This window comes from Hesperophylax consimilis, chromosome 4 (assembly GCF_061612785.1).
Source record: "Hesperophylax consimilis isolate HC1 chromosome 4, BYU_Hcon_1.0, whole genome shotgun sequence".
Classification (NCBI taxonomy): Eukaryota; Metazoa; Arthropoda; class Insecta; order Trichoptera; family Limnephilidae; genus Hesperophylax; species Hesperophylax consimilis.
In genome coordinates this window covers 21,189,550-21,215,853 of record NC_142839.1, presented here as the reverse complement: position 1 = coordinate 21,215,853, position 26,304 = coordinate 21,189,550, and the positions used below count along the sequence as shown (strand labels likewise).

The window sequence follows — 26,304 nt, the reverse complement described above, 5'->3', positions numbered from 1 at the left end:
AGAGATGGCAAAATTTCGTTTTAACTAAAAACGCGAAAAAATATTTATGTTTCGAAAATAGGGAATTTATAAGTTTTCTTTGCGTTTCAAGGCATTTGAAAATTTTTCCATTGATTTCTATTTCGCGAATTAACGCGAAAAACGTGATTTTGGCCGTATTTCAGCTAAATTATTCTATTTAGCGAAATAGGCGCGAATTTCCCGAAAATACCGGGTATTAAAATAATATATGAGAATTTCAAAAAAACGATATTTACATTACGATTTTTTATAATTTTATTACTATTTTATGTGTAAATATTTAATATTTTTGTACTGTAGGCTAAAATTGCTTTTTGACATTACACAAATTGTGCGAAATAAATTACGCCTATTGATGTTAATCGCAATCTGCATTTGTTGTGTTTTTGTTTGACCCGTACTTTGAGTTTCCTTCCTTATTAATTTAATATTAAAATTAATTATTTATAATCTTTCACATGGAAATACTTGCAAATGAAGGTTAAACATATATTTTACCAAAAATACTTAAAATATGCGCTAAAAACATTCAGGAAATACATTTTTTTCTATTTTGCTACAAAACGCTAAATTATGCCTCAAAATGATAAATTTCCAATCGTTAATGCTAAAAAACCTGAAAATTAATGCTAAATTTTGCCATCTCTAGCGATTAGCTATGAATATTCATATTTTTCCGAAATTAAATCGCTTATTTTGAGATGTGTATTGACTACACAGCACCGGAACGCGTGGATTTTTTTAGCACAGTAAGGGAAAGGTTAAACCACCAGAGTTAATAGCCGCTTTAATATTTTTTATGTATGAGCAAAAACAGTAGTAAGGTCGCATGTAGGTTAGGTTAGGTTATAAATATTTTATTACCTTTCTAAACCACTAGTGTTAATAACCGCTTTAATATTTTTTTATGAATGTGCAAAAACAGCAATAAGGTTAAGTAAGTAAGAACCTGGAAATCTGAACGATTCTTAAATAAGATATATCAAAACTTTTCATTAATTTTTCAGAAACAACATTTGGTTACATACAATGTGTACCCCTTTAAAATGGAACCGATTCAAAATAACGATGGACGGACCAAGAAAGGCAAGGAAAACCAAATGCTGTTAATTATTATTTAATTTTTTTAGACTAGAGGGTCGCCGGTTGTGCATCGCTGCCTCAAAAGTACACGAAAACTGCTGACTGTGTTGTTGAGTTTGGCAGCCATCTCCGATCCGGAATTTAAAAATACCCAAAAAAAACTTGACTTGTGAAAAAACAGAATTCGTTTGATGGATTCCCCTATTTTAAAGAACGGATTGCAATCTTTGAAACAGACATCAGGTCTTAGATTATTCATACACGGAGATATCTACAAGTGACTAGCGTTTTGTGCGCGTAGGTTTGACTTCAGTTGCCCGCTACTGATAGTGCTGGTATCGCGCTACACTAGTTGCATTAGCATATACTACTTATTTGGCAGAAATGGTATCCGAGCAATATTTTAATGTTAAATTTGTTCTAAAGGTTTAAAAATATTAATATTTACATAGCCATAATTTACTGCAAAACATGAGAAAGAAATTAGCGGAGAAGGCGACTTGTGGTTGCATTAAAGTCACGTAGCTTTAAGTATCTCTGTGTAGGGTCTAGAGCAGAGGTTCCCAAAGTGGTCTATATAGACCCCCAGGGGTCAATATCGGCTTGCTGGGGGTCTATGTCAGCGAGAAAAAAATTTGGGGGTCCACGAGATTCAAATGGGGGTACATACGAGCGGACCCCCATTTACCTCAAGTCAACATTTAGAAGTTCCGTAAATGACACAATAGACCTAACACAAATATAATAGACTGAGAAATTACTTATTTGATATTTGTATTTTAATATTTCGTAAAATTGTTAATTGAGGTATATAAATAGAGTCTACGTTCCTTTTCTCGTCAGAATTAATATATTCAAGAAAAACATTGCACATTGGAAGCTGCGAATTTTCCTAGTTCCCCAACTTGTTTTTGAAAAACATCCAGGGTAATAATGACAAAACTAAGTTTGAGGACATTTTGACTATGGAAATGGAACATTGAAGAATCGGATATCATGTGACAAGAAGAACTGACCGGAATAAGCACTGACAAAGAACCAGTTCTGTAGGGCCAGCTACAGAAAGAAATTCCCGTTGCTTATCCTGCTTCATTTTCATTTGGTGTAATACCTCACAAGGGCGCCCCTGTCTGCACAGTGTAAAAACAGTATACCGCCACCCGGTTGTTGGACAGGCAAGGGAAGGGAATCTTTTTACGAAAAAAATAAATGATTATCACATGGGACGTTAATAGTTTTAGGAAAATTCAATATTCAGCAGGCGGGGGTATATGGAGAAAAAAAATTTTGGCAAGTGGTCTACGGGGCAAAAAAGTTTGGTAACCTCTGGTCTAGAGGCCAATGTTCACTCCTTCCTTTTCTCAGAAATAACCTAGCAAAAATAATAAAAGTCCAATATATTGTGAGGGGCCACACTAAATAAAAGAAAAATAAATCTAAAAAAAGCAATTTTTTAGAAAATCGAATTAACAGTTTATTTACTATAAAAATAATTAACAATTTTAACCATTACAAAAATATTAGACAATCTAAATAATATTTACTGTGCAGTTCCTAAATAAACAATATTTTTATAAGCTGACAATTCCAGTTTTGCAAAAAACATTTATTTTGTCACAAAAAATCTTCAAGCCAAATTTATTATGAACAATAAATTATAAAAATATTGATTTGTATAAAAAAACATAAATTTTTAAAAAAACATTTAGCAACATTTAAAATGATAAAACTTATCCACTAACCAAATTTGTTCATATTTATACAATTTATAACTTAACGAAATCATCCACTGAGCTCTTATGTATTGCAAGCATTAATTAAAATAATTATTGTTTCATTTGTAAAACCTAGTACATATTATTATCTTAAACATTGCATATTACCTAATGATAATATGTATTGCTTACGTGAATTTCCATAATATATAACATTATTCTTTACCGAGGCCCAAGAATCACAGGAATGTTCAAAGCAGGGGATATATTTATAGATATGTAGTTAACCACGAAGTTAAAATAAATTCATGTATCATTGATCTTTTATAATATGAAATGAAAAGTTGCTTTGAAATGACAAGTTCCTGCAACCTGTTGTGTGCTGGGGGTAATCATCCCACAAACAGAGTGTACAGGAGTAAGGAGTGCAACAACTGCACATTAAGCACACTGACTTCACTCAATTAGGGAATTGCACTTGAATATAACAGTTTTAACTAAAGAACTGCAACAATTGAATTTGCTTACATTAACTCAAAATGGAGAACATTTCCACATCAAACTAATGCAAATCTCACTTTATAAACTTTTGTGAAAATTTTTAGATACCTTCTGGAGACAAACAATATGATATTATAATATGTAACTACATATATGGATAAGCATAATATACATAGTGTATTATGTAGTGATATACACATGTTGTTTAATTTTATAAAGCACAGTTTAGTGGTGATTGACCAATTATTATTAAACCCGTTTCATATTCGTAAATGGATTCTTTGTTTAGGTGATATCACAGACACAAATATAAGAGTTTTTTGCAGACAAAGGCAAATGTTCTCAACTCTTTATTATGTAGTATATTATTTCAGCGAAATAGGAAGGCATTGAAAAGGAATTCAATATTATATGCAAAATAAATAATAATGGAAAACACACATAAAAACATTCTCAGGCAGTTGGCAAAGAATATTGCCAGTGAGTTTGTTCCAAGATATCGCATTTGATATCTCGTTTGAGCTTGAAAGACTAAAGGTACATATTATATAAAGGAAATCTGTTGCCAAAAATGGAAACTGGTGATAATCATAATAAACTCACATGTTTTTCTAGTAAAGGATATCTCTAGGAAACCATTCACCACGGTTGGTATAGTAAAATGAAATGTTTTATTAAAAACGATTAAACATAATCATAATTATGAAGCCCATTCACCGATGGATCTTATTTAAATAGATCAGCATTCATATATCCCAGTACAGTTCACGTCTCTTGGTGTGTAAAGATCACAAAACACAACACCTTGATATAAATGTTACTTGACTTACATACAAAATGGATAATATCTTTTCAGCTGCCTCCAACCTGCGTCCACACAATGTCCGCGTTGTTCTTTAAGAACCATTTTACTAATAATATATTCACAGCTGCTGACTGTATTCATAACCTAATGTCTCCTGAATTTATTTTTTCATAGGCGGCAAGGTCGAGGGGGGCATATTTGCCAGTTTTGGGATCCACATAGAACAACTTATCCTTAATTACATTTGGGTTGAAGCCGTCTTCTTGGAGGTCAGTCTTCTTCATCTTAAAGGTACCTGGAAAGAAAAACACAATATAAACTACATGAATGTTGAGTATTTCCACAGAAGAAAATATGATTTTTTTTTGTCAAGATTCATAACTGGAAGTTGAGATTTGAATTCTGAATACTAATGTTTAGGAATCGCATTACGCATGAGTCAAGCAGTAACCTGTTAGTTGTTGAGGTGAATAATTAGTCAATTTTATTGGAATAACTTTTTTATTAACTATCCTGCAGCCATGTGGGGGAGTAGGGTAGTACCCAAAATTACTATCCTTATATTAGCTTAAATAATTCACATATCATTTTAGTATTTTACATATTTCTGCGCAAATACATAAGTTACCATTAATAATTGACTGAATAATTGGGATTTCTATAGCTTAAAAGCCCATAAGACAGAAAAATGAATGGGGTCATCGGAAGACCCACATGGTTACAGACGTTTTGTTTGGCATCTTGGCTTGTCAAGAGTTAATAACTTTTGAAGGTTATACCCATCAATATAATATATCACTGACGAAGAAGATAATAGCAATAAATCTAAAAGAAACATGAAACAGAACAAGACACAGAAATTAAAAAAGGTAACGGTCTCAACTGGGAAACGACCCCAGGAGCTCTGGCTTACCTGTCTGGGACAACGCCTCTAACCACTCTGCCATTAAATTCTTCTTCAATGAATAATTAGTGACTATAAATAACAAATTTGTCCAAATTTCTGGTTTTAAAATAATTTGAAACAACATTTAAACATAAAGCATAAATAAAGGTAGATAATTGGTAACTTGTACCAATTAAAAGGTTGTTTGTTGTATTGAATTTATGCACCATCAGACCCCAGCTACTCTATACCTAACTACGCCGCAAGTCAGGTGGCTTGGGGTAGCTGGGACGTCCGTCCAGTGGGACGCCTCAGGCAAAGTTGGGAGAAGCAACTCCAGAGGCTGCGCGAGGAGAGGATGGGCTTACAATAGTTACAATAGGAGGCACCTTGTCAATACGACGGGTCCCCGACCCGAATAGGGGAAGAAGATGAATGAGAGAAATAAGTAAACTACCCGTCATGTCAACGTGTTTCAGCAGTCTCAGGAAGACAGGGCGAGCGTAGGGGGGGAGGTCCCTCTTGAGCCCCTCAGTCAGGGAGTCCAGGGACAGGTTGTCGTTGGGGTCTGCAATGCCACACATTCCCGCACGGCCCTCTACATGTGGTACCTGAAAATGAATCATTTCAGTCATTGATTAGCCACAATCCAAAGAAGTCATGATGACTGCATACTATATTATAAAAGATGAATACCTTGGCCACATAGATAAAAACTGTCCAGACAACGTCAAATAGAAGAAAAACATAGTGCCGGTAGACGAAATTGGTTTTTGCTGAAGAAACTTTGAGAATCGTACAGTTGTGCATTAACTTCATAGTTATGATTGGCTGCCTCGAAAGTAAAAATAGTACTTAACTTCTTATTGTAAGGTGGTTTTACATTACAAGTATGCATGTACATACATATTTTTAAATGATAGTACAAAGTAAAGGGAAAATTAAAACTCAAGCTTAATAATAATAGAATGATAAAACTAATTAAAGGTTAGGCAAGTAGTCAAGTTATTAAGGTCTTCAGGAAACAGAAGAGATTATAAATTTTCTGGGTATAGAAGGAAAAAAAACTTTGTCCAAATAAAAATAATATACGTCAATACAAGTGACTTCTTCCATGATGAAAAAGAAAATATTTCATAACAATTGTATCAAATATCTTTTTTTTCCAATGGAACCGTGAAATCTGACAAGGCGTGGGAAAAACAGATCATAAAAATTGATACAAATAAAACATGACAAAATTTCTGCTGAAAGAAGTATAAAAAGAGGTGATACAGTTATCGTTCAAAAACTGTGAAAACATTAAAAAATAGTGATTCCTCACCAGAACTCCATAAACCACAGCATCCCTCTGCTGCACAATGAGAGATACGGCGGCTTCTACTTCACTGGTGGAAACATTCTCTCCGCGCCATCTGAAGGTGTCTCCGGTTCTGTCCTTGAAGAAGAGGTAGCCAAACTCGTCCGATACCAGGATGTCTCCTGCAACGGAAAATCAATAGTAGTTTTAACCCACCTGTTACCAAGAGAGGTCTCCATGCATAAGTTTAAATACATAGTCAATTTGTTGTTTTGGTATTTTTTGTATTCTTACAAAACCTATAAATATGTATAGCCTTAAAATGATAACATTCTGTTTTGCATCTTGGCATGTCAATGGTTAAGAATACTGTTTTGAAATAACAGAAGTAATTTTGAGTTAAAATAAGCTGAAACTGCTATATTTATATATCTTTAGATTATTAAAGTGGTAATATATATTATCATAAAGTAAAGGAAGTGTTTCATGCACACAAAAATTAAGGTTTTGCAGGTTCAAGTCAAAAATTTGGAAATATGTACGCGTAGCTGAAAAATGCTTGAGTCAAAACATTACATACATATATTTCTCATATTAATTTAATGATACTATATTATTGTTACGCATTGTATATATTGTTTTATTTAATTTATTTTAAATATACATTTAAGGTTAACATAACCAGTAATGAATTTACATTATATTTAGGTAAGTAATATGTAATAAGATTTTTTTTAATTTTTCAATGTTCAATTGAAAAATATGTCAGGGGTTATTTCAAAACAGAATCATTTTACCATTACCAATGGTAGGTTAGTTCTGCCTCTCGGAACAACAAAAGTACTGTGCCTGCATGCTCTTGTGAAATTGTCGGGAACATAAAACAGATTTGACCATTCAGAAGACTATGTGGTGTTATCAGCAAAGCAGTTTTCCTTCTATAGGCAGGACTATTTATACCCAGCATACCGGACAGAAAGATTGATGGATATAACCAGGGATAATAATACACCAAGTGTCTAAGATATAAATGTCTCGGAAACTTCTTTTATATTTTTTCTATCTACCATTAGAGAGTACGTAAAATCCACTGGTCCCCATATTATTGAGCCGCTTCCACAATGCTATTTACTAAACTATAGTATACCTCACAACTAAATTAAATAATTTTGAAATATTTGTATGTTTCTCGTAGATTGTAGAAAAGGGGGAGAAGGGCCATGAAACTTTAGTATGAAACTGCGCCGTCGCCAACATCATTACCCATACCACCAAAATTCGTATCTACGTACAGCGGCGTCTATCTATCTAACGCTTTGATAGTCCGTGCTATCTGGTTGTAGGTCGGCGAGAGTCAGCACACTTCCATGCAATATCTCCCTTTATTTCTATTATCAATGATCTTTATATTCAGTCAAGAGGAATTTTTTCAATTTAAAAGCGAAATTCTTCACGGACCTGAAATGAACGCAGAATCTCCATGGGTGAAGACATCGCGGACTATCTTCTTCTCTGAAGCAGCCTTGTCCACATATCCGAGGAAAGCCCTGGTCGGGTTGCTGGGCTGGATCTTGCCGATAAACACTCCCGGCTCATTTGGTTCACACATCTGAAGGAAAACAAAATATTTGTTAGCGATTTACAAAATAATAATTTTACTATTTTGTAGTTAAAAATACAATTTCTTAATTTGTTTTTTTGTTTGTTCATGCAATATGCATGGGATTGGTAGGTATTCATTCGAAAAGACTTGGTGGATAGGGAATCTCTACATCAAAGGCTTTTGTTTAACTGCTTACCAAATAGAGTAAAAAGTTACATCCAAAAAAATACATTTCAACCCAAAATGGGTTCACCAAAATTTGACACCCCGTTTTATACTAAAATGTTACCAATATATTTAAGTTTAGTCAAATAAAGTACCTGACACCAAAAATAATACCGTTTTCCCACCAGCAGTAAATGTTTATCAAAATTTGAACCCCAATTTATTCTGAAATGTTATCTAAATATGACCCTTTTGTTACTCTAATAAAATATCTGTTTCTAAAAAAGTTTTGTTTCCTAAAAAAAAAGAATTTATTTATTAAATAGCATTTATTCTTTAATTGATTGTCAAATATATAGATCAGGGTGCCTATTTTAAATCTTGCCAAATGCCAAAATGTAGTCTAATTATGACGCCTGATAGAAATTGCTGCCGTACCAATAAGACCCCCTAAATTTTACCTACTCTATCATGTATGTGTATTGTATTGTATTGTTCATCACTTTTGCACTCCAAATTGGCACCAGCTGCAACTCTATAAGAGCAGACCAAGTCAGTGCTGTACTTTAATGGCATTTTTTCGGTAATTTTGCCCATTGGTAACTTTCCGTCCACATCTTTAAGGAAATTGTTGGTGAATGAGCAATATGTTTCACGCTGTTTATTAAATGCTCATTTGACCAATCCTTGACCTATATTTTATTGCAAGTGTTGTAGTTTGTTGGGGCAACGTCAGCGCCAAAATTGGGTTTATTAAATTTGGACAGCATTTACTCAATTTGGGTTCAGTTTACATTTTAATGTTCAAGCATCATTTTATCAGTTATAAATACTTCTTTATTTGCGATGCGGATTCACTTTTTTATGACAAACTCATAATAAATGTTATTTTGAGTTTTCAGTTCTCCGAAACTCAAAACCGGATATATTAGTTTAATAACGTCGTGAATACGAAACAAACAACAACAATTAACGTCCCTAGAAGGAGTCCTCGGTGCGGACTAAAACTGTCGGTGAATTTTGCCAACATTTCATGGCCTGCACACAAATTTAAATTCAATACATCACCTCCTTCTCTCATAACGTCCCAACCTTCTTTTCCTTTGGTTTTCGCAGATAGCCGAGACTCTAGACGCCTCCTATCTGAACTGTCCGGGCTTCACCATCGTAGGCAAGTTCAGATGTAGTAGAGTTGTATGTCTAAGTCGAGATCACGTCAAATATGTGTGCGACTCCAGATTTGACATAATGTGGGTTTTCGTCAGTCTTGCCAGTACGGTAAGATTCTATGCGTGTCTCTACTATTCTCCGAACTCCAGAGAATCAGACAAATCCGAGCTATTCAAACATTTGAGCGAAACTATTGATGATCTCTTGCCCCGCTACCCTTCGGCTGAGTTTGTATTTCTGGGGGACTTTAATGTTCATAACGAACCATTGTTGAAGTTCTCAGGACTCGGCTGGACGCAGGGGGAATTCTTTGCCACTGCCAATTGCCCATGTTTCTTGTTGATTTTGTTTAAAATGACAAAGTAAAGTGACATCGATGGAATTTTAAACCATGCTATGCTAAAAGTGAGAGGACCCCCAGCGAAAACCATGAGAAAGCTTGCCAAATAAAGAAAAGGGTTTTTGCTACTAAGAAAATAAAAAAAATCGATCATAACAATAGAACAAAATCCCAGAGGGCTCGAACGGCAGAACTTATGTCCAGGTCACAACACGATTGTATGATATAAATACTTACTAATCACTACACTCCTCTTTCCTTTCTCAGACTTACATATTGACACATCCCATGGATTCCATGTAATAGAAACCGCCAAAGATTTTTTTTATACGATAGAGGGACAGTCTCCGGTCACTTTTCTAGGACCTGCCACCACGGTCGATCATCCCCTAAGCCCTTAGAAAAATACCTCACACATTTCTAGCCAATATTCTAGCTTAGCAATTTTTATTTTTTTTTAAAGAAAGACAAACATTCCCGGGTTACGAATAACCTGACAATATTTGGAAATCTCCTACTACCACAACAGTAAGCGAAAAATGTTGCTTGTGTTTTGATGGAGGACTTGGCCAGCCGAGGAATTGAACACACCACGCCTGGGTGAGACCCAAACACAATGTCAACTCTGGTCTCGTTCTGAGTTTTTATAAATGAATGGAAAAGTCTCAAAGAGAAGTGCGAAATTTTCGTTAGAAATAACCCACTCTCTTTCAATATTCATTTTATGAGGCTATACACATGCACATCTGATGAGCTGGATTGATCTGATGATAGCGACTCACATGCAGCTGACCGCAGTGCTGCACCACAGCTCTTCATTCTTTCACCTACATATAACCGTATGCGATCGACGTACGATTGGCACTATTTCCAGCCTAATTCTTAAAGACAATAATCACTCTTAGTATAATTACCTATCTAACAGTGGCGGCTGTGAGTTTTCAGTGAGCTAGAGTGGTAAGATTGAAAAATACAACATTAATAATGGCGTATTCTTCAATCTTACCACACTAGCTCAATGAAAAGTCACCACCAGTGCTATTTACATTAGGTCTATAGATACCTTTACAGGTGAATTTAGAAATTTAGTATATTATGTGCATATTCACAATATTTACCTGACAAAGTCCTTGGGAATTTCTAATAGGTTCTCCTGTTCTCTCGTCGACTTTAATCAGTGCAATTGGGTAAATTCTTGGAAGAATCCTTGACACAAATCCTATTGAGCCCACGGTTCCATCAATATTCACTGAAATCATAAATTATACAAGTTAATAAGTATGTAATACTTGATTCATGTACTTCAAATATTTTAAATGTATATGGTTATATGAATGCATATGGTTATCTGTGAAAAACATATAAGTGTGAAAACCTTCAATCTGGTTCATAAGTGGCCCTAAGCAAATGTTGCCCAAACTGCCATGTGTCAAAAACTTATACTTGTTTATTCTAAGAGAAGGTATTTTAGTTAAACACTTATTCTGGGTACAGAAAATCTACAAGTGAACAATGATTTGTAATCATATTTTACATAATATGTATATAAGTACACTTGTCATGCTATTACTATGAATGTGTTGTTCAAAAAGATATGTGTTCATGAGAAGTGAAGTGTTATTCGAAACCTAAACGGAGTTTGAAGTGTGAAAAAGCATACAATATTAAAAGTATAATTTATTCAAACTATGAAAACAGTTTTCTTCATTTTGCCAAAACGGATTTGTTTATTCTGAAGCACGTTTTTTAATTGCTCATTAGGTTACAAAGTGGCAAAAAGCAGTATTTTATTTATTCATATTTTTATAATATGTATTATGATTCTGTTTATGGGAGCTAGAAAAATTATTGAGAGTAATATTTACCAATATTGGCATTTCCTTCTGTCGCTCCATAGAATTCGGTTATTTTTGCAATGTTGAAACGGTCAACAAACTTTTGCCAAATCTGAAAACAACGATAATCAATTAATCATCAACACGCTTCGTACAAAACAAATAATAAATTTTTTTCAAATAAATATTTTTCATATAATGTTTATAATATTTTGTGATGTTTGTATAATTTTACCTGTGGTCTTAATCCATTTCCATACATGAGACGAACTTTGTGCTGTTTGTCGATAGGACTCTCCGGTACGGCGAGTAAATATCGGCACATCTCTCCAATGTAGTTAGCAATCTATAAATGAGTAATAAACATGAAAACAACAAAATTTACAACATTTTTGTTACACTGAAAAATAAAGCCTCATTAACGTCTTGTTTGCCAGCGCATAATACTATTAAACAATCATTTCTCTGAATTTAACTAGCTAGCTCTTCTGTGGAAACTACTTATGGTAGATTATAAACAATTTTTATAAAATTATAAACAGATCATCTGGTAAGATGGTACAAATTACAAAAACATAATTTTGCGAAATTATAAATTAAAATTAAAATCAAAAAAATATTACGAAAATAGAATAAGCTGGCGCACAGCGAAAGTTTTGGGTCGGCAATCAAGAAGTTGAGTGTATTGATATTCTGTTTTCATAATATTTGTGTGTACCAAAAGCACATAATGTAGATATGTGAAAATAAACAGATACATTCTTATTAAATTAGACAATTGCGCACAATGTCATGTAGAGAAAATATAATTATTTCAGGGTAATAGTACATACTGTCAAAAATATTAACGAGGATAGATAATTTTTACACCTTAAATATTCAAAGAATAATCATTTCAAGAAAGAACACTAAAATTTTCAAATTTGTTTATGTAAAAAAAAAAAAAGAGTGCAAAACCGCCAGTCAATATAAAAACACAACAAAAGAAGTCTAATATGTAAAAAGACATTCTGTAAATTATTTTAACTTTTTTGTACAATACGGTGAAAAAAACACATCTTTACCACAATAATAAGTTTGTTTTTGTCAAATAAATATTACAAATTAGCCAAATGCACTTTAATTCATTTTGATTTTGGGAGGTAAAAATATTTGAATGACAATGGTGCATTTACAAAAAGATTTAAACATTCAAAAGTACATTTAAAAAGTTTAATACTTACGGTGGCATTGTACTTGATGCAGTCCTTGATGAAGTTAGAAGCTGAGAACTTGTTACGTATGGCCACCGTGTTGCCGTAGATGATGGCCTGCCCGATCGCTGTGACGCAGCCGGCCGTGTGGTAGAGCGGCAGAGCCGTGTACACAATGTCGTCCGGCGTCAGGCGACTCAGGAAGTGGATGCCGCCACTCATGAACATATACCTGCAAATAATATATTTAGATATCACTTATCCATCATCACCAAGGTCCATTAAGATTGAGAGCCAAGAATTTGACCAGTCCCCCAGGTTTTGAAGAAGGACCCCAGACCCAAAAAATGTCTCTCGTAACTGCATCTCGTTGGTTCATTTCAAATCTCATCACCAAACACGGCTAAAGTAATTTCAAGCAACATTACATTGTTATTGGAAAAATATTATATAAATTAAACGAGTATTAATTAGGCACCGTTAGAAAACTATGGGTAAAAAAACATAAAGCAGCCTTACTTATGTTTTTTTCCAAATTGAATAAAGACCGTATAATTTCGGTTTCGAATTATTACTAATAAAAAATGTCTTTAACTGGCTGCGTAAGAACTGGCAACGTCGCGTTTTGGCAGACTGACCCATGAGGTTCCCGTCTTGAAATTTTTAGGTTAATTCTGACATATTATTTTCTAATTGACTTCTACCGAGTGAAACTAACAAGAATTCCGCAAAAGTGATATTATTTAATAACATAAATGCCTTATGCATTTGTAGGTAAATATAAATCAATGTTTATATTGCGCAAACAATGAATCCAAAAAGATAATTTTTTTTTTGTTACTCTGGGAATTATTATTACTAGTTTTTAATGTATATACGAGATAAAAATTGGGGTGATAGTTTTGTTGCAAATTCCTTAAATAAAAGGAACGTGTTTTCAAAATTTCGTATTTTCTACAATTTTTCGACGTTAGGAGTAAAAATAAGTGTTTTTTTTCAAGTTTGAAATTAAAATATACCAATTCATAAATATTATGGCTTATTTAAAATACAAAAATCTAAAAATTAATTTTATCTAGTTTCTAAAAATGTTATTTGCTTATACCCCATCTTCAAAAAGAAGAAATACATAGGACATAAAATATTCCAAATTTCAACAATAAATTTCATGTTTATACAACAGATAAACGACCTTCTTTGGCTGAATAAACAATGTTTATATCTTTCCATGAACTATTTTACGGCCGTTAAACATCGTTTTTATATCAGTAAGGATTTTACATACACAGTTGTTTATCAATTGTATAAAATATTCATCACGCTCAACAGAAAGTCTGTTACAAATTAAAGAAACTATAGACTTTACCTTACCTAACCTTATAAAACAACAAGAGTTACAAAAGTAGTTACAGTTTTGTTAAAAAAATATATTAAATTTACTGTTTTGTAATAAAAAAATATTAAATTGACAAACAATGTGGTGCTTTTTGCAATAGAAAAAAATACTTACTGCAAATAAATTACTCAAGAGAAATAAACACACCGTTGTTTGCCTACATAATATGTGAATATGTCACATTGGATAACCATATGGTGTTAATTTTATTATCTCAAGAAAACAGAGATCTGTAAATTTGATGCCTCGAATGTGACAATTTTTTCAAATGTGACATTAATGCCATTCGATTAGTAAACATTTTATCCGAGAACGTCCATAGAATGTGGAATATTTTAAGGAAAATATCGCATTGTGTGTCATGGTTTTTCACTCTCCTTAAGGGGAAGCTACAAGCCAAAAATGTGTATATTCTTGGTATACCTTATATTGTAGGTAATAGGCATTAAAATCGCTTGACAAACGGAGTCTAGAAACATTCGATTTCAAGCACAAAACAGGTTTTTATTTATTTTATAAATAATTTTATAAGAAAGCAAAAAAGTTAATCAAAGTGAAACTGTCACAGATAATCTTAGCTATAATACTGTATTTTTTTAAAGTTGTTTCCTTTATACGTTCATAAATTTCTATTGAAAAAATATTTTTTTTATTATTTTACATTTATATTTTTTATTGAGTATTTTTTATTTATTTATTCTACTCAAGCGAAACGATAGGAAAACCTTCAATTTATCTAAAGCATATTTTTTGGTATTCATAATGTACACCAATTCTTTATAAAGATTAATCAAAATAGTGATTTGGCATTAAGCTTCGCCTTAACAATTTGTTAAATGTCACATTTGTGGTACTGTATGCCTAACGATGTTAATATTATAACTATTCAAACAAAATCAAAGTTTTATCGACACAATCAATTATTTCAATGCACATTGCAAAGAATTTCACACCGTATCACTAATACAATTATTTCTAGAGTTGTAGAATCTGAAATATTCGGAAGTGTCATCTGAAGTCAAAATATTTGCTAATCGTCACACCTAAAATAATAAATACTCACAGTGAAACTCGTTTCCGCTTAATGCTAGGGTTTTTTTATAAAAAGTGTTTAAAAAAAATCAGGTTTAATAAAACGATGCATTCATACATACACGAAAATGTGAAAACAATATAGTAAAAACGAAATAAGCAGCTCAAAAACACGACCCATCTCTGAGGCAAACTGCAGGCAAATTCAAACTGCGTAAAATACATCGCTAACTTTTGACGAGCCTTACTCGTGTTAGCTAAAAATAGAACGCTACGAGTCGAAACCGGCGAGTGTCACTCGGGCTAGCAGAAATTGGAACGCATTTAGCGCGCGAGCGTGACTCGTTCAAAAGCATTAAGTGGTTAAGAAGTTTCATCTTTAAGAAGTATTGGTTTTATCAGTCTCAAGAAGGCTGCATTTGAAAACAGATTTTCCCAAATAAGAAGTTTTTTCCGTCCCTTGGAAAACCTTGTAAGAAATTTTCACTGTATATCGATTGGGAAATGGGAAAAAAGTATTATTGGTAAAATGCCAAGAATTTATGTATTTATCTTAAATATTAATAAACCAACGCGAACACTCACAAAAAGACATTACATTTCACAAGCAAGCTATAATGTTATGACTTTCACTTATGTATTTGATTCGCTACTATTGTCATGCCTTAGTTAGGTACATAAAGATATTTATTTCATAATTTTGAGGAATAAACTACTCCACATTCTGCATGTAAGAAAATTCCAGTTTCAGTTATTGAATATGCAGTCTGTTGGAAACACCGTGAATTCAACTTTTCAACATCCAAATTCAGAGAAAGGCGTATAAGCCCACGTTTGTACGCGTGATTGTCACCAAAAGTTGATTGAATGCATTGTCATCGACAACGAGTCTATCTGCAGAGTTCCAGCTCGATCGAATGTCGGGAAGTGGGATAATTTCCACTTCCAAGTTTTGCAATCATTCATTCCCGAAAAAAAATTAAATAAGTATACATATAATAAAAATACTGTTGGTTTTTGATTTCTTTTTAATGATAAAAATTAAAATAAAAAAAAAACTATGTATGTATGAAACTATGAAGAGATTTGTTGTGCCTAAAGGAATCTCAATATTCCCATACTTTCCAAGCTTTCGGTAAAATTGAACAAACATTTTTAACAATAAAAATATATAAATTTGTTTTAGACCACTTTAATTTGAATTACACTCTACCGGTTTCGAAAGCACCCTTTCTTCTCCTGACGAAGAAAGGGAAATATTTTTTATTGTAAATTATGACGAGCCACAAAGTTAATGCTTTTTACAAATTTGAATCATTTTTAAATCTCGAATTTGTTGTCTCGGAAGATAATCAATTTCATTAGCCTGAGTGGGCACTCGAAATGTGTTTGTATGAGTTTTCACACTCCTAGCGAATATCTGTTAAGTGGTATTGAGGAGAGGCAATGGCCAGTCGGCTGTAACCAACTCAGCAAATTCCACACATCAGCGTAAAGTAGTCACAGAGAGAGATATATCATTTTATTCCTTCTCACACATCTTGTAAGAAGATACTAGAATGGTGACATCACACACAACCTCTTCCTGGAACTACTATATCAGAGTCATTGCTTCTTGAAATCACTAGTAAATGTCATCCAGGGCCGGCCCTGTGCCAAGGCGCCGTTTGGCTCAGGGCCGGCCCTGGTACCATCAGAAGTGTGCGAATATCAGGTCTAGTTTATTGAACCCCACAGTGTCAACAAAAGAATATTTGTGTGTGAATATTACCTGGAATGTGTGATGACCGCGGCCTTGGGCAGTCCGGTAGTGCCCGAGGTATAGATGTAGAGCACCTTGTCGTGGAAGGACCTCTCGGCAGGGTGTGGCACGGGGGTGGAGGGGGCAGCCTCCAGGAGGACGGCTAGGTCCTTCACTCCCTCGGTGGCCTTCTCTGGTTCTTTGGCCCCTGCTGGTCGCCAGCGGTACAGAGATATGGTGGGGCTCAGTTCTTTGACAATGTCCTGAACAGCTGCGTCGAACAAAAATAAATAATAATTATGAATGATTCCGTGACAAAACAGAACACTGAAGAAAAGTGAAGAAAAAGAACAAACAAACAAACAACAAATCAACCTAACCTATTCTTCTATCATGTTCTGTTTTAACTGGTTACCGTTGTACATACAACAATGTTGTAATGTGCATGATGGAGTAGGTACTTACTAGCAGACGCATTGAACTCACGATTCCAGAGTGAGACCCAATGCATTTGTCGGTAAAATTATTGAGTAGAGAATAAACAGAGGAAGAGTCCTAATAATGGAGATAAAAAAAAACAACTATTTATTAGGTTTATAAGGCTTAGTTGCAATCTTCTCTTGCCATCGCGCATCCCTTATTAGTCAAGAACCTTTTTAGAAAAAAAGAACTTATCCCTTAAGTTCTTTTTTTAAGACTACATTGTCAAATTACAATTGTCTGTCCAGCATTACGTGTGATGCCATTGTTGATAGACCATTTCTTTTTAACTGTCATTCGGCTTAAAAACAATATAAAGTTTATTAAATAAATACTCAAGATGCCATGTAAGTGTTCAGTCAAAGAGTATAAAAGTGTTTCTAGCCCTGTGAAAGATTTTGTTGTCGAGAGAGTGGAGCAGGTAATTAGGAGGGAAAGCTAAGTCATAGAGTCGCAACCATAATCCTCGATATATCCTGTTATTTACCTTCTTCAAACTCTTCGCCGTATATGAGCGCTTGGCAGTCGGCAATGGTCAGCGAGTGCAGCAGCGCCCGACCGCGCTGGTTGGTGTTGATGAGCGGTGTGACGGCTCCGAGGCGGGACAGGCCCAACCAAAGCGCCGGCTGTTGGGGGCAGTTGCCTATCAGCAGACCCACGGATTGACCCGCCCCGTAGCCGTGCGCGCGGAACACCGCAGCCACGCGGTATGAGTATTCTTGGACCTGGAATAAACAATCAGATATTTTTAGTAAAATTTCGAGAAAAACTAAGGTTGGGACGTTTTGCAGAAATTCAAATAATGCAATATCTTCAAATGGCCAATTAGTGCCATTTTGCTTTTTGACATTTGAAAGGTCTACGTTAAATGCTGATTTTAGGTCTGTTTCGGCTATCTATCAATTTGTGAACAGCTGGCAACCATAACAACATGATATTTGGGGCACACAAGGGGACCTTTCAAATATCAAAATAGGAAAATGGCGCTGATTGGCCATTTGATGATACTGTTTTAATTTTTCTTTTAAACCTTGGGTTGTTTGAACCTTGTCACTGTCACTTGTCATTGTCATAAATCAGATCAATCGTTAGCTCTTTTTTTAAATGGTTTGTTCTTTTTCAATTGCCCAGAGCCAGTGGGACTATGGAAGCCCCAATTTGGTTAATGTTGTAAGGCTAAAGGAAGTGGAGATGAGAAAGAGATGGAAAGGGGAAGTACCCAGCTATTCAGATCTGTTCACTAAATACGGCTAATGCAACTTTTCGATTCCGAATAGTGGTAATAACTACTGCAATATTGAGAGCCTCTAGCACTCTGGAATTTTTCGAGACGAAAATTAAGGGTCAGGTGTTTGAACTACTGTCACACAACAGCATGATCGGTATGCCTGAAGGTTGATCAAACGCTGACGGGCCGAGAATCGGCGATTGATGTAGACCGTTTTATATATTTATTGTCCTGAAGAAGATTGTGAACAACCGAAACTGGTCGACGTATACACGGTGTCCGGAAACTCGTAGTACAAGCGGGAAACTGGAGAATCTACACCACATGGGGAACCCAAAAAAACATTAAGTTTTTTGATTTGAGCATTTTCAAAAAAAAAAAAAAAAAAAACAAAAAAAAATATTTTTCGGCTATTTTAGGGTTAAAGTTTTTTCTGGTGTTTAGGGTTGAATAACAGATGTTTTAACCCTGCAGAGCAGAAATATTTTATGATTACACCGGGTTAAATGAAGGGTGATTTCAAAATAATGCTTCAAATCCGAGTTTCTTCATTTGTTTTACTTTCAAATAGTTTTAATTAGTTGGGTACTTTGATCTTCAGTAATAATTTATAAGAATTTGATTAAAAAAAAAAAAGAAACAAAAAAAAAAAATCAACTTCAAACTCGATTTACTCGATAACGAAAGCTCAAATAAAAAAAAAATATACTACAAAATCGACTCCAAATGTGATGTAGATTCACCAGTTTCCCGCTTGTACTACGAGTTTCCGGACACCCTGTATAATAAAATAAAGTGGTTTAAAACAAAAAAAAACTTTTTCATTTTGTAATTTGATGAATTGTTCAAATTCTATGAAAGAACTTGTCCTTAGTTTTTCTGATGACGAATTGATCATGGGGTTTCGTAATATTCTGTACAATTATTACACTTGGATCGATCTGTTTCACATTTGAATGAAACTCATTTGGTAGTATTTTTCCATAAATACGCAATTATAAATATAATAGGATTGCTACGCTGCACAGAACACTGCACGTTGCGTAATGTGCATCACTGTTTTGTTATTATTTTAACAATTATTTCAATGAATTAATTACGTTTTAACCTTTAGAATGTCTAATGAATAATCGAACAATCGTAGCATAAGGAAAAAATGCCATCAACATTGTTGATCTGTAATAAAATCCGTTAAATTGATACATACACGCAATCAACCACATACACATTGTAAAGTGGATTATTTTTCCAACCAACCTATTCGAAGTGGGATATCCATAAGAAATAATATTGCAGCGTTTTAGATGTAGTGTGAATTTATGCAAATGTACAGATTTTTTTACTATTAAAAATTAAAGGAATACAAATTCTCACTTTATTTTAGACTTTACATACCCTAGGTCTGGCCGCGCGTCGCATATTTTTGTGCATGTCTTCTTCACTTACTTTGTTAAAATTTCGACGTTATTTTAGGGTATTGTCTCGTCTTAATTATTTTTATTTTTATTAAATTCTAAACGAAACACGCTGTATGTAATTTATGTATCTGTGTGAGTACCGTGATGAAGTCAACTATGATTGATAGACCTCCTGCTAGGTCCTCTTTTTCACGTCCTCAGCATTGACATTTAACGACTTTTTCGACAGTTCCAAAAATAAAATTACAAGGTAATTTTTCATACACAAAGACGGGGAAAAGTCACGACTTGGATGACCATGACACATGGCGCACAAAAGGATTAAGATGGAGTCAAAGTGCAATAATCCTTCTCGAGGCTTTCATACTCGTATCTCAATCCAGTCTGAGGTAAAATCATATTTATTGATTTGATGAGATACTGATTTGAAGGTGAATAAATGGTTTTACTAACTAGTACAGTTCTGGTTTTTGGTTCTTTGTCCTGATTAGTCGTGACATACATCCAGTTCGCAAAATGAATTGCTTTGGGATTACAAAACAAAATGTAAAGGTCGAATATTTTTTGAAAAACCAGTCACAGATCGATTCGCAAAAATATCGTACCACACATTCTCCACCTTTTAAGAATTTCGCTGGCTACACCCCGCGTGAAAATATCGTACCACGCATTCTCCACCTTTTAAGAATTTCGCTGGCTACACCCCGCGTGAAAATATCGTACCACGCATTCTCCACCTTTTAAGAATTTCGCTGGCTACATCCCGCTTGAAAATATCGTACCACGCATTCTCCACCTTTTAAGAATTTCGCTGACTACACCCCCGCGTGAAAATATCGTACCACGCATTCTCCACCTTTTAAGAATTTCGCTGGCTACACCCCGCGTGAAAATATCGTACCACGCATTCTCCACCTTTAAAGAATTTCGCTGGCTACACCCCCGCGTGAAAATATCGTACCACGCATTCTCCACCTTTTAAGAATTTCGCTGACTACACCCCCGCGTGAAAATATCGTACCACGCATTCTCCACCTTTTAAGAATTTCGCTGGCTACATCCCGCTTGAAAATATCGTACCACGCATTCTCCACCTTTTAAGAATTTCGCTGACTACACCCCCGCGTGAAAATATCGTACCACGCATTCTCCACCTTTTAAGAATTTCGCTGGCTACACCCCGCGTGAAAATATCGTACCACGCATTCTCCACCTTTAAAGAATTTCGCTGGCTACACCCCCGCGTGAAAATATCGTACCACGCATTCTCCACCTTTTAAGAATTTCGCTGGCTACATCCCGCTTGAAAATATCGTACCACGCATTCTCCACCTTTTAAGAATTTCGCTGACTACACCCCCGCGTGAAAATATCGTACCACGCATTCTCCACCTTTTAAGAATTTCGCTGGCTACACCCCGCGTGAAAATATCGTACCACGCATTCTCCACCTTTAAAGAATTTCGCTGGCTACACCCCCGCGTGAAAATATCGTACCACGCATTCTCCACCTTTTAAGAATTTCGCTGACTACACCCCCGCGTGAAAATATCGTACCACATATTCTCCACCATTAAAGAATTTCGCTGGCAACACCCCCACATGAAAATATAAAAAATGCCGGAAATTTAGAGATACTATTTATCAGAAATTCACGATGTGGTTAAAAAACAAATAAAAGTTAAACATTAAAGCTAACGGATTTCAAATAATTATTTTAGCTACTCTACCAAGTTTGATCAAAAATTGATTGAACACGGGCCGAGAGTCTAAGATTAACGGGGACCGTTCAAATCAAATGGCGCTTTTTGACGATGTCAAATATAACAGAAGTTTAAGCAATTCGACCTGACTGCGCTATATAATAAAAGATTAGAAAATAACTAAAAAATAAATCTCTTATTTTTTAAAGAAAGACAACCATTCCCAAGTTACGAATAACCCGACGATGATGATATTTAAATTTCTCCGACTACCATCACAATAATCGTATAATGTTGCTATTAGAACGATGGAGAACTTAGCTAGCAGTACATTGGACCTGCGACGCCTGTGTGGGAATCCGACGTTTTGGACCACTCGACCAAGTAACATACTATATTATACTAGTGGACTCCGCAATGCATCGCTATTGCTAATATCTTTTTCGGGTTTCTCTGACTTCTTCCACCATTCACTACTGTATACCACAATGTTACTGTTACAAAACTACATTACATCAATTATTATTCGACTCCGTATCTCATTCCGGTGCAGCGATATTGAGCAAAAGTATTCCTCGGGCGTCCCCGACTTATTCTACTATTCAAAACACTTTCTAAACACACCTGGCAATAATAAGAACAAGCTTTTAAATTTTCAGCGATATCGGTCGACTAATTTTCGAGTTATGCGAACGCAAACATATGCAGGCGTTTATTTTTATTTTTTAAGATAAGAAGATTATACCTATACTACTTGAATACACAAACATGTTGCTAATATTTTGTTAGTTGTCAACAACGTTGCGAATATCTACAAAAAATGCTTGCTCAATCGTTTAAATATGTTTTCTCAAGGTTCGCATCATCTTTTATACATATAATAAATAACATGATTTAGCTAATACAATACATACGAGTACTAATGCATAAGTTTCGTATAATATCGTCTCACGGACGTAATCAATCAACGTTAACCGAAAGAAAAACTTGAAAAAAGTGCTACAAAAGATGCCGATGGGTGTGTTATTTGTTCTGTAATAAGTAATAACCGACGAGACGTCAGAAAGACCTTCATAATTATTTTTGCACATTAGCAATTGTCCACTTTAGTTCATTATTTATTGCAAATGGGTGATTTTATTTTAAAGTTTGCTTACCGTTGGGAAATGTTTCTTAAAGTTATGTTTACAAAATTGGGCAGTATTTTGAATACAATCCATTAAACGTTGGAAAAATTAAAAAATAAAACTTATTTACAGAGTAATTTCCGTAAATCAGTGATATCTCCTAACTGCACTCGGCCGAGAAAAGTCTTTCTTGTGAGATACTTGTCAAACTGAGCATGCTAAAGCTGCGTTTACACCAAAGTCTTCCTCTAAGTTTTCCACAAGTTGCGGCAATTTGTTGCTTTTTCTACAAAATACAGCAACTTTTTCTGTCTTCCACTTGTGGAGAGACAAATCTTCCACTAAATTTTGGTTTCCCGCGGAGTGACGGTAAAGATCAAAGAAATTTGACAACTAAAAGTGGAAGATTTGTTGCTGCGCGCTTTGCGCTAGCAACATGTGGAGAACTGTTCCCCCTCCACGCAAACTTACAACCTTCAATAACAAACAGTGAAATGGTTGATTTTGAGATTTTAAACAAGTAACCGAGACTTGTGTACGAATCACCAGTAGCCAAAAAACGTAATGTAACTGCTAGCTTTTCTTGGACAGGTACTGCTTTCCTGTAGTTTGTGTCACGTTTCTTGATTTTATGTCCGATCATTGAAATCAAATACTCAAAGTCACTACTGGTCATTAAAGTTTTTGACACTCCCGTCGTACCTCAGCTCACCACTCAACAGATCGAAGTCATCTTCTTGGAGATAATAACTAATTCTTGACACTACTGCCTTTCGCGCCAATTCTTTGGCAACAAGTTTTCTAAATTTGAGAAGAGCAACTTTTAGTTAGCAACTTTTAGGTAACAATGTTTTGTCAACTTTGGTATAAACGCGGCAAGAAAACGGCAGCTAGTTAAATCATTGCGGTAGGGTTGATAGATTTTAAAAATACTGCGTGTTGTACATTTTTGTTCGCAAACCAATCAAACACAATTATCACAACTCAGAGGAATGGCCATTTTTAAATGATTTAGTATGAAATTTATTACTGAAGAAAATAATACTAGTAAATCTGAACGAAACACGAAAAATCTAACCCAGGATCTCTTGTCTTACCGGGACAGGCGTCTTAAACCACTCGACCATTGGGACCTATTTATTAAACATCATATTTGTCGATCAAATTCCGAATTAACTAAATCATCTTACAACTAATTTTCACCATATTTTTGGCAGCTACCTTTTTTAAAATGATTACTATGTTTCTGATGAAATTCGTTTTTAACCTAGATAGTGTCTCGGATAAACATATCCGATTTTTATTTGTATGGGATAACCATTGGGATAACTACTGACAGGCAGATTTTTTCTGATGGATTTGCAGAAATATCTTTTCATGTTTCTGACCACGACAGTAAGGGAAACGATAATATTTTCATGGTATAGGGTTGTTTCAAGGGTTGAAAGATCTTTTCAAGCTGTGTTATTATTTTTTGCAATAATGTTATTTTATTATTTATGGTCGCGCACAAACGTTATTTTTTGTTCGCGCCTCCGCACTCTCTGCGGGCCTCATTTATTAAATAATTGGATTTTATTTTTCTTTCGGACACTTTCTAAAAAAAAATTTATACCAAACGTGAAAAATGTTGTCAAAAACGCTAACCACATTTTTACTTAATTTTTAAATAGGTTAAGCCCTAATTTAATTATCACTAGCTGTACCCCGCCACGCACTGCTGTGGATCAGTCTATCTGTGCAGATGGGGAAAAATAGTGCGTGTTGCTTTTACTTTCAACAGATTGCACTGTTTAAAAACATGTTTGTCTAACATAAGGCACTGTTTAAAAAATAAGCTTTTACTTGTCACAATTGATATTTATATAATAAATATATTAAAAAAACACACGCGTATTCGAATGTCAAAATTTCAAAACAATCGGTGAAGAACATTGGGAAATTTAGGATTTTGATCAAACGAACATTAATTTTTTTTAAGATTCAAAACAAAGTGGATAACATTGAGTAAACAGCGAAAAATGCAGAAAAAAACAGTGACATCGAGTGACACAGACGAAGATGATGTTTCTTCAAACAAATTAATCAAATATATAGATAAGAAATTTCAAGAAATGAGTGAACTCTTTATTAAATCAATTAAAGAACAATTCAAAAACGAATTAACCGACCTCAAAACATCGATTGACTTCTGCTGTACTAAAATTGACGATTATGAAGCTAAAGTCAAAACCCTTGATTGTGAAATAATAACCCTGAATGAACGTGTAAAGATGTTAGAATTCAAAAACAATCTAAAGGATCAATGGGACAGATCCTGTAACATTGAAATCAATGGAGTCCCGACCTCAGAAAAAGAGAATCTAAACGACATTATTGGCAATATATCCCAAAAAGTAGGATTCCCCATAAAAAGAGAAGACGTTGATTTCATCCATAGAGTTCGCCAATGGCCTAGGTCAACGGCAACTCCCAAAATCACACCCACACCTACATCTTCGTCCAACATTATTCTACGTCTCATTCGGCGAGATTATAAGGATGCTTTGCTGACAGCTGCTCGACGCCACCGGACCCTGACTTCAGCAGACATTGGTCTTCCAGGAGCAGCCATGCGCATATTCCTCAACGACCACCTCACGCCTTCTAACAAGCTACTGATGAAGAAAGCCAGGGAAATTAAAGCTGAAAAACAATATCAATATCTGTGGACAAAAAATTGCAATATATTTATGAGAAAAAGTGACAGCTCTCCTGTCATTCGAATTTCCTCTGAAGCAGATATAAGCAAAATAGCATGACTCTCTATAAATACTGTAATAATTTCACTTATATTATTCAAACAAAATCTTTTTTCTTTTCACTTAGTTTCGCATTTTAATTTTATTTCACTTACATTATCTAAAAAAAGTATTTTTTTCTTTTCATTTAGTTTCGCATTTAATATTATTAAATCGCATACAGAACTTAAACTTAAACTATACTTCATTTTTTATATACTAACTGTCAGTAAACAAACTACTTTCAATCAGATTATGGCATGCTATACATCTCGTGAGGTATTGAATCTGCATCGATCACTTTTTATCTATATGAATCGAACTCACATACTTACTTATTATTATTATTTTTATTATGGAAAATGTATTTTTCTGATATTTTATCTTTGTAATACAATATGGCTTCCTTAACTATATATTATCAAAACGTACGTGGTTTGCGCACAAAGACGCATGATTTTCTAAGGGCTGTTCTAAACAATGACTTTGATATTATATGTATTTCAGAAACTTGGCTTCTCGATAATATTTGTGATCCGGAGATTTTTGACGACAGATATAATGTTTTTAGACGTGACAGAAACTATAATCTCACAGGTCAAACATTGGGAGGGGGTGTTCTTATTGCTGTCCAGTCCAAATATAATGTTACTCATCAAACTAGCTGGTCCACACTAGAAGCTGAAGATATATGGGTAACTATTACTTCAACTACCTCTAATAAAAATATTAACATTTGCTGCTCTTACCATCCCCATGGTACGAATCATATTAGAAATCTT

The 26,304-nt window shown here is 34.5% G+C and overlaps 1 protein-coding gene across 1 annotated transcript in view; it reads right to left on the bottom strand.

Annotated features, from left to right (window-relative positions):
- Positions 1-2,640: 2,640 nt before the first annotated feature.
- The window catches only part of Fatp1 (Fatty acid transport protein 1), an 80,153-nt gene continuing 56,489 nt past the window's right edge, over positions 2,641-26,304 (bottom strand). Inside the window, exons 4-13 of the mRNA XM_089651486.1 lie at positions 17,754-17,991; positions 16,817-17,057; positions 12,648-12,849; positions 11,660-11,770; positions 11,455-11,536; positions 10,708-10,838; positions 7,770-7,920; positions 6,336-6,493; positions 5,469-5,622; positions 2,641-4,420 (exon numbers count right to left, since the gene is read on the bottom strand). Coding sequence (XP_089507612.1) covers positions 4,263-4,420; positions 5,469-5,622; positions 6,336-6,493; positions 7,770-7,920; positions 10,708-10,838; positions 11,455-11,536; positions 11,660-11,770; positions 12,648-12,849; positions 16,817-17,057; positions 17,754-17,991 — 1,626 coding nt within the window. The 3' untranslated portion in view covers positions 2,641-4,262. The remainder of the gene's footprint in view (positions 4,421-5,468; positions 5,623-6,335; positions 6,494-7,769; positions 7,921-10,707; positions 10,839-11,454; positions 11,537-11,659; positions 11,771-12,647; positions 12,850-16,816; positions 17,058-17,753; positions 17,992-26,304) is intronic.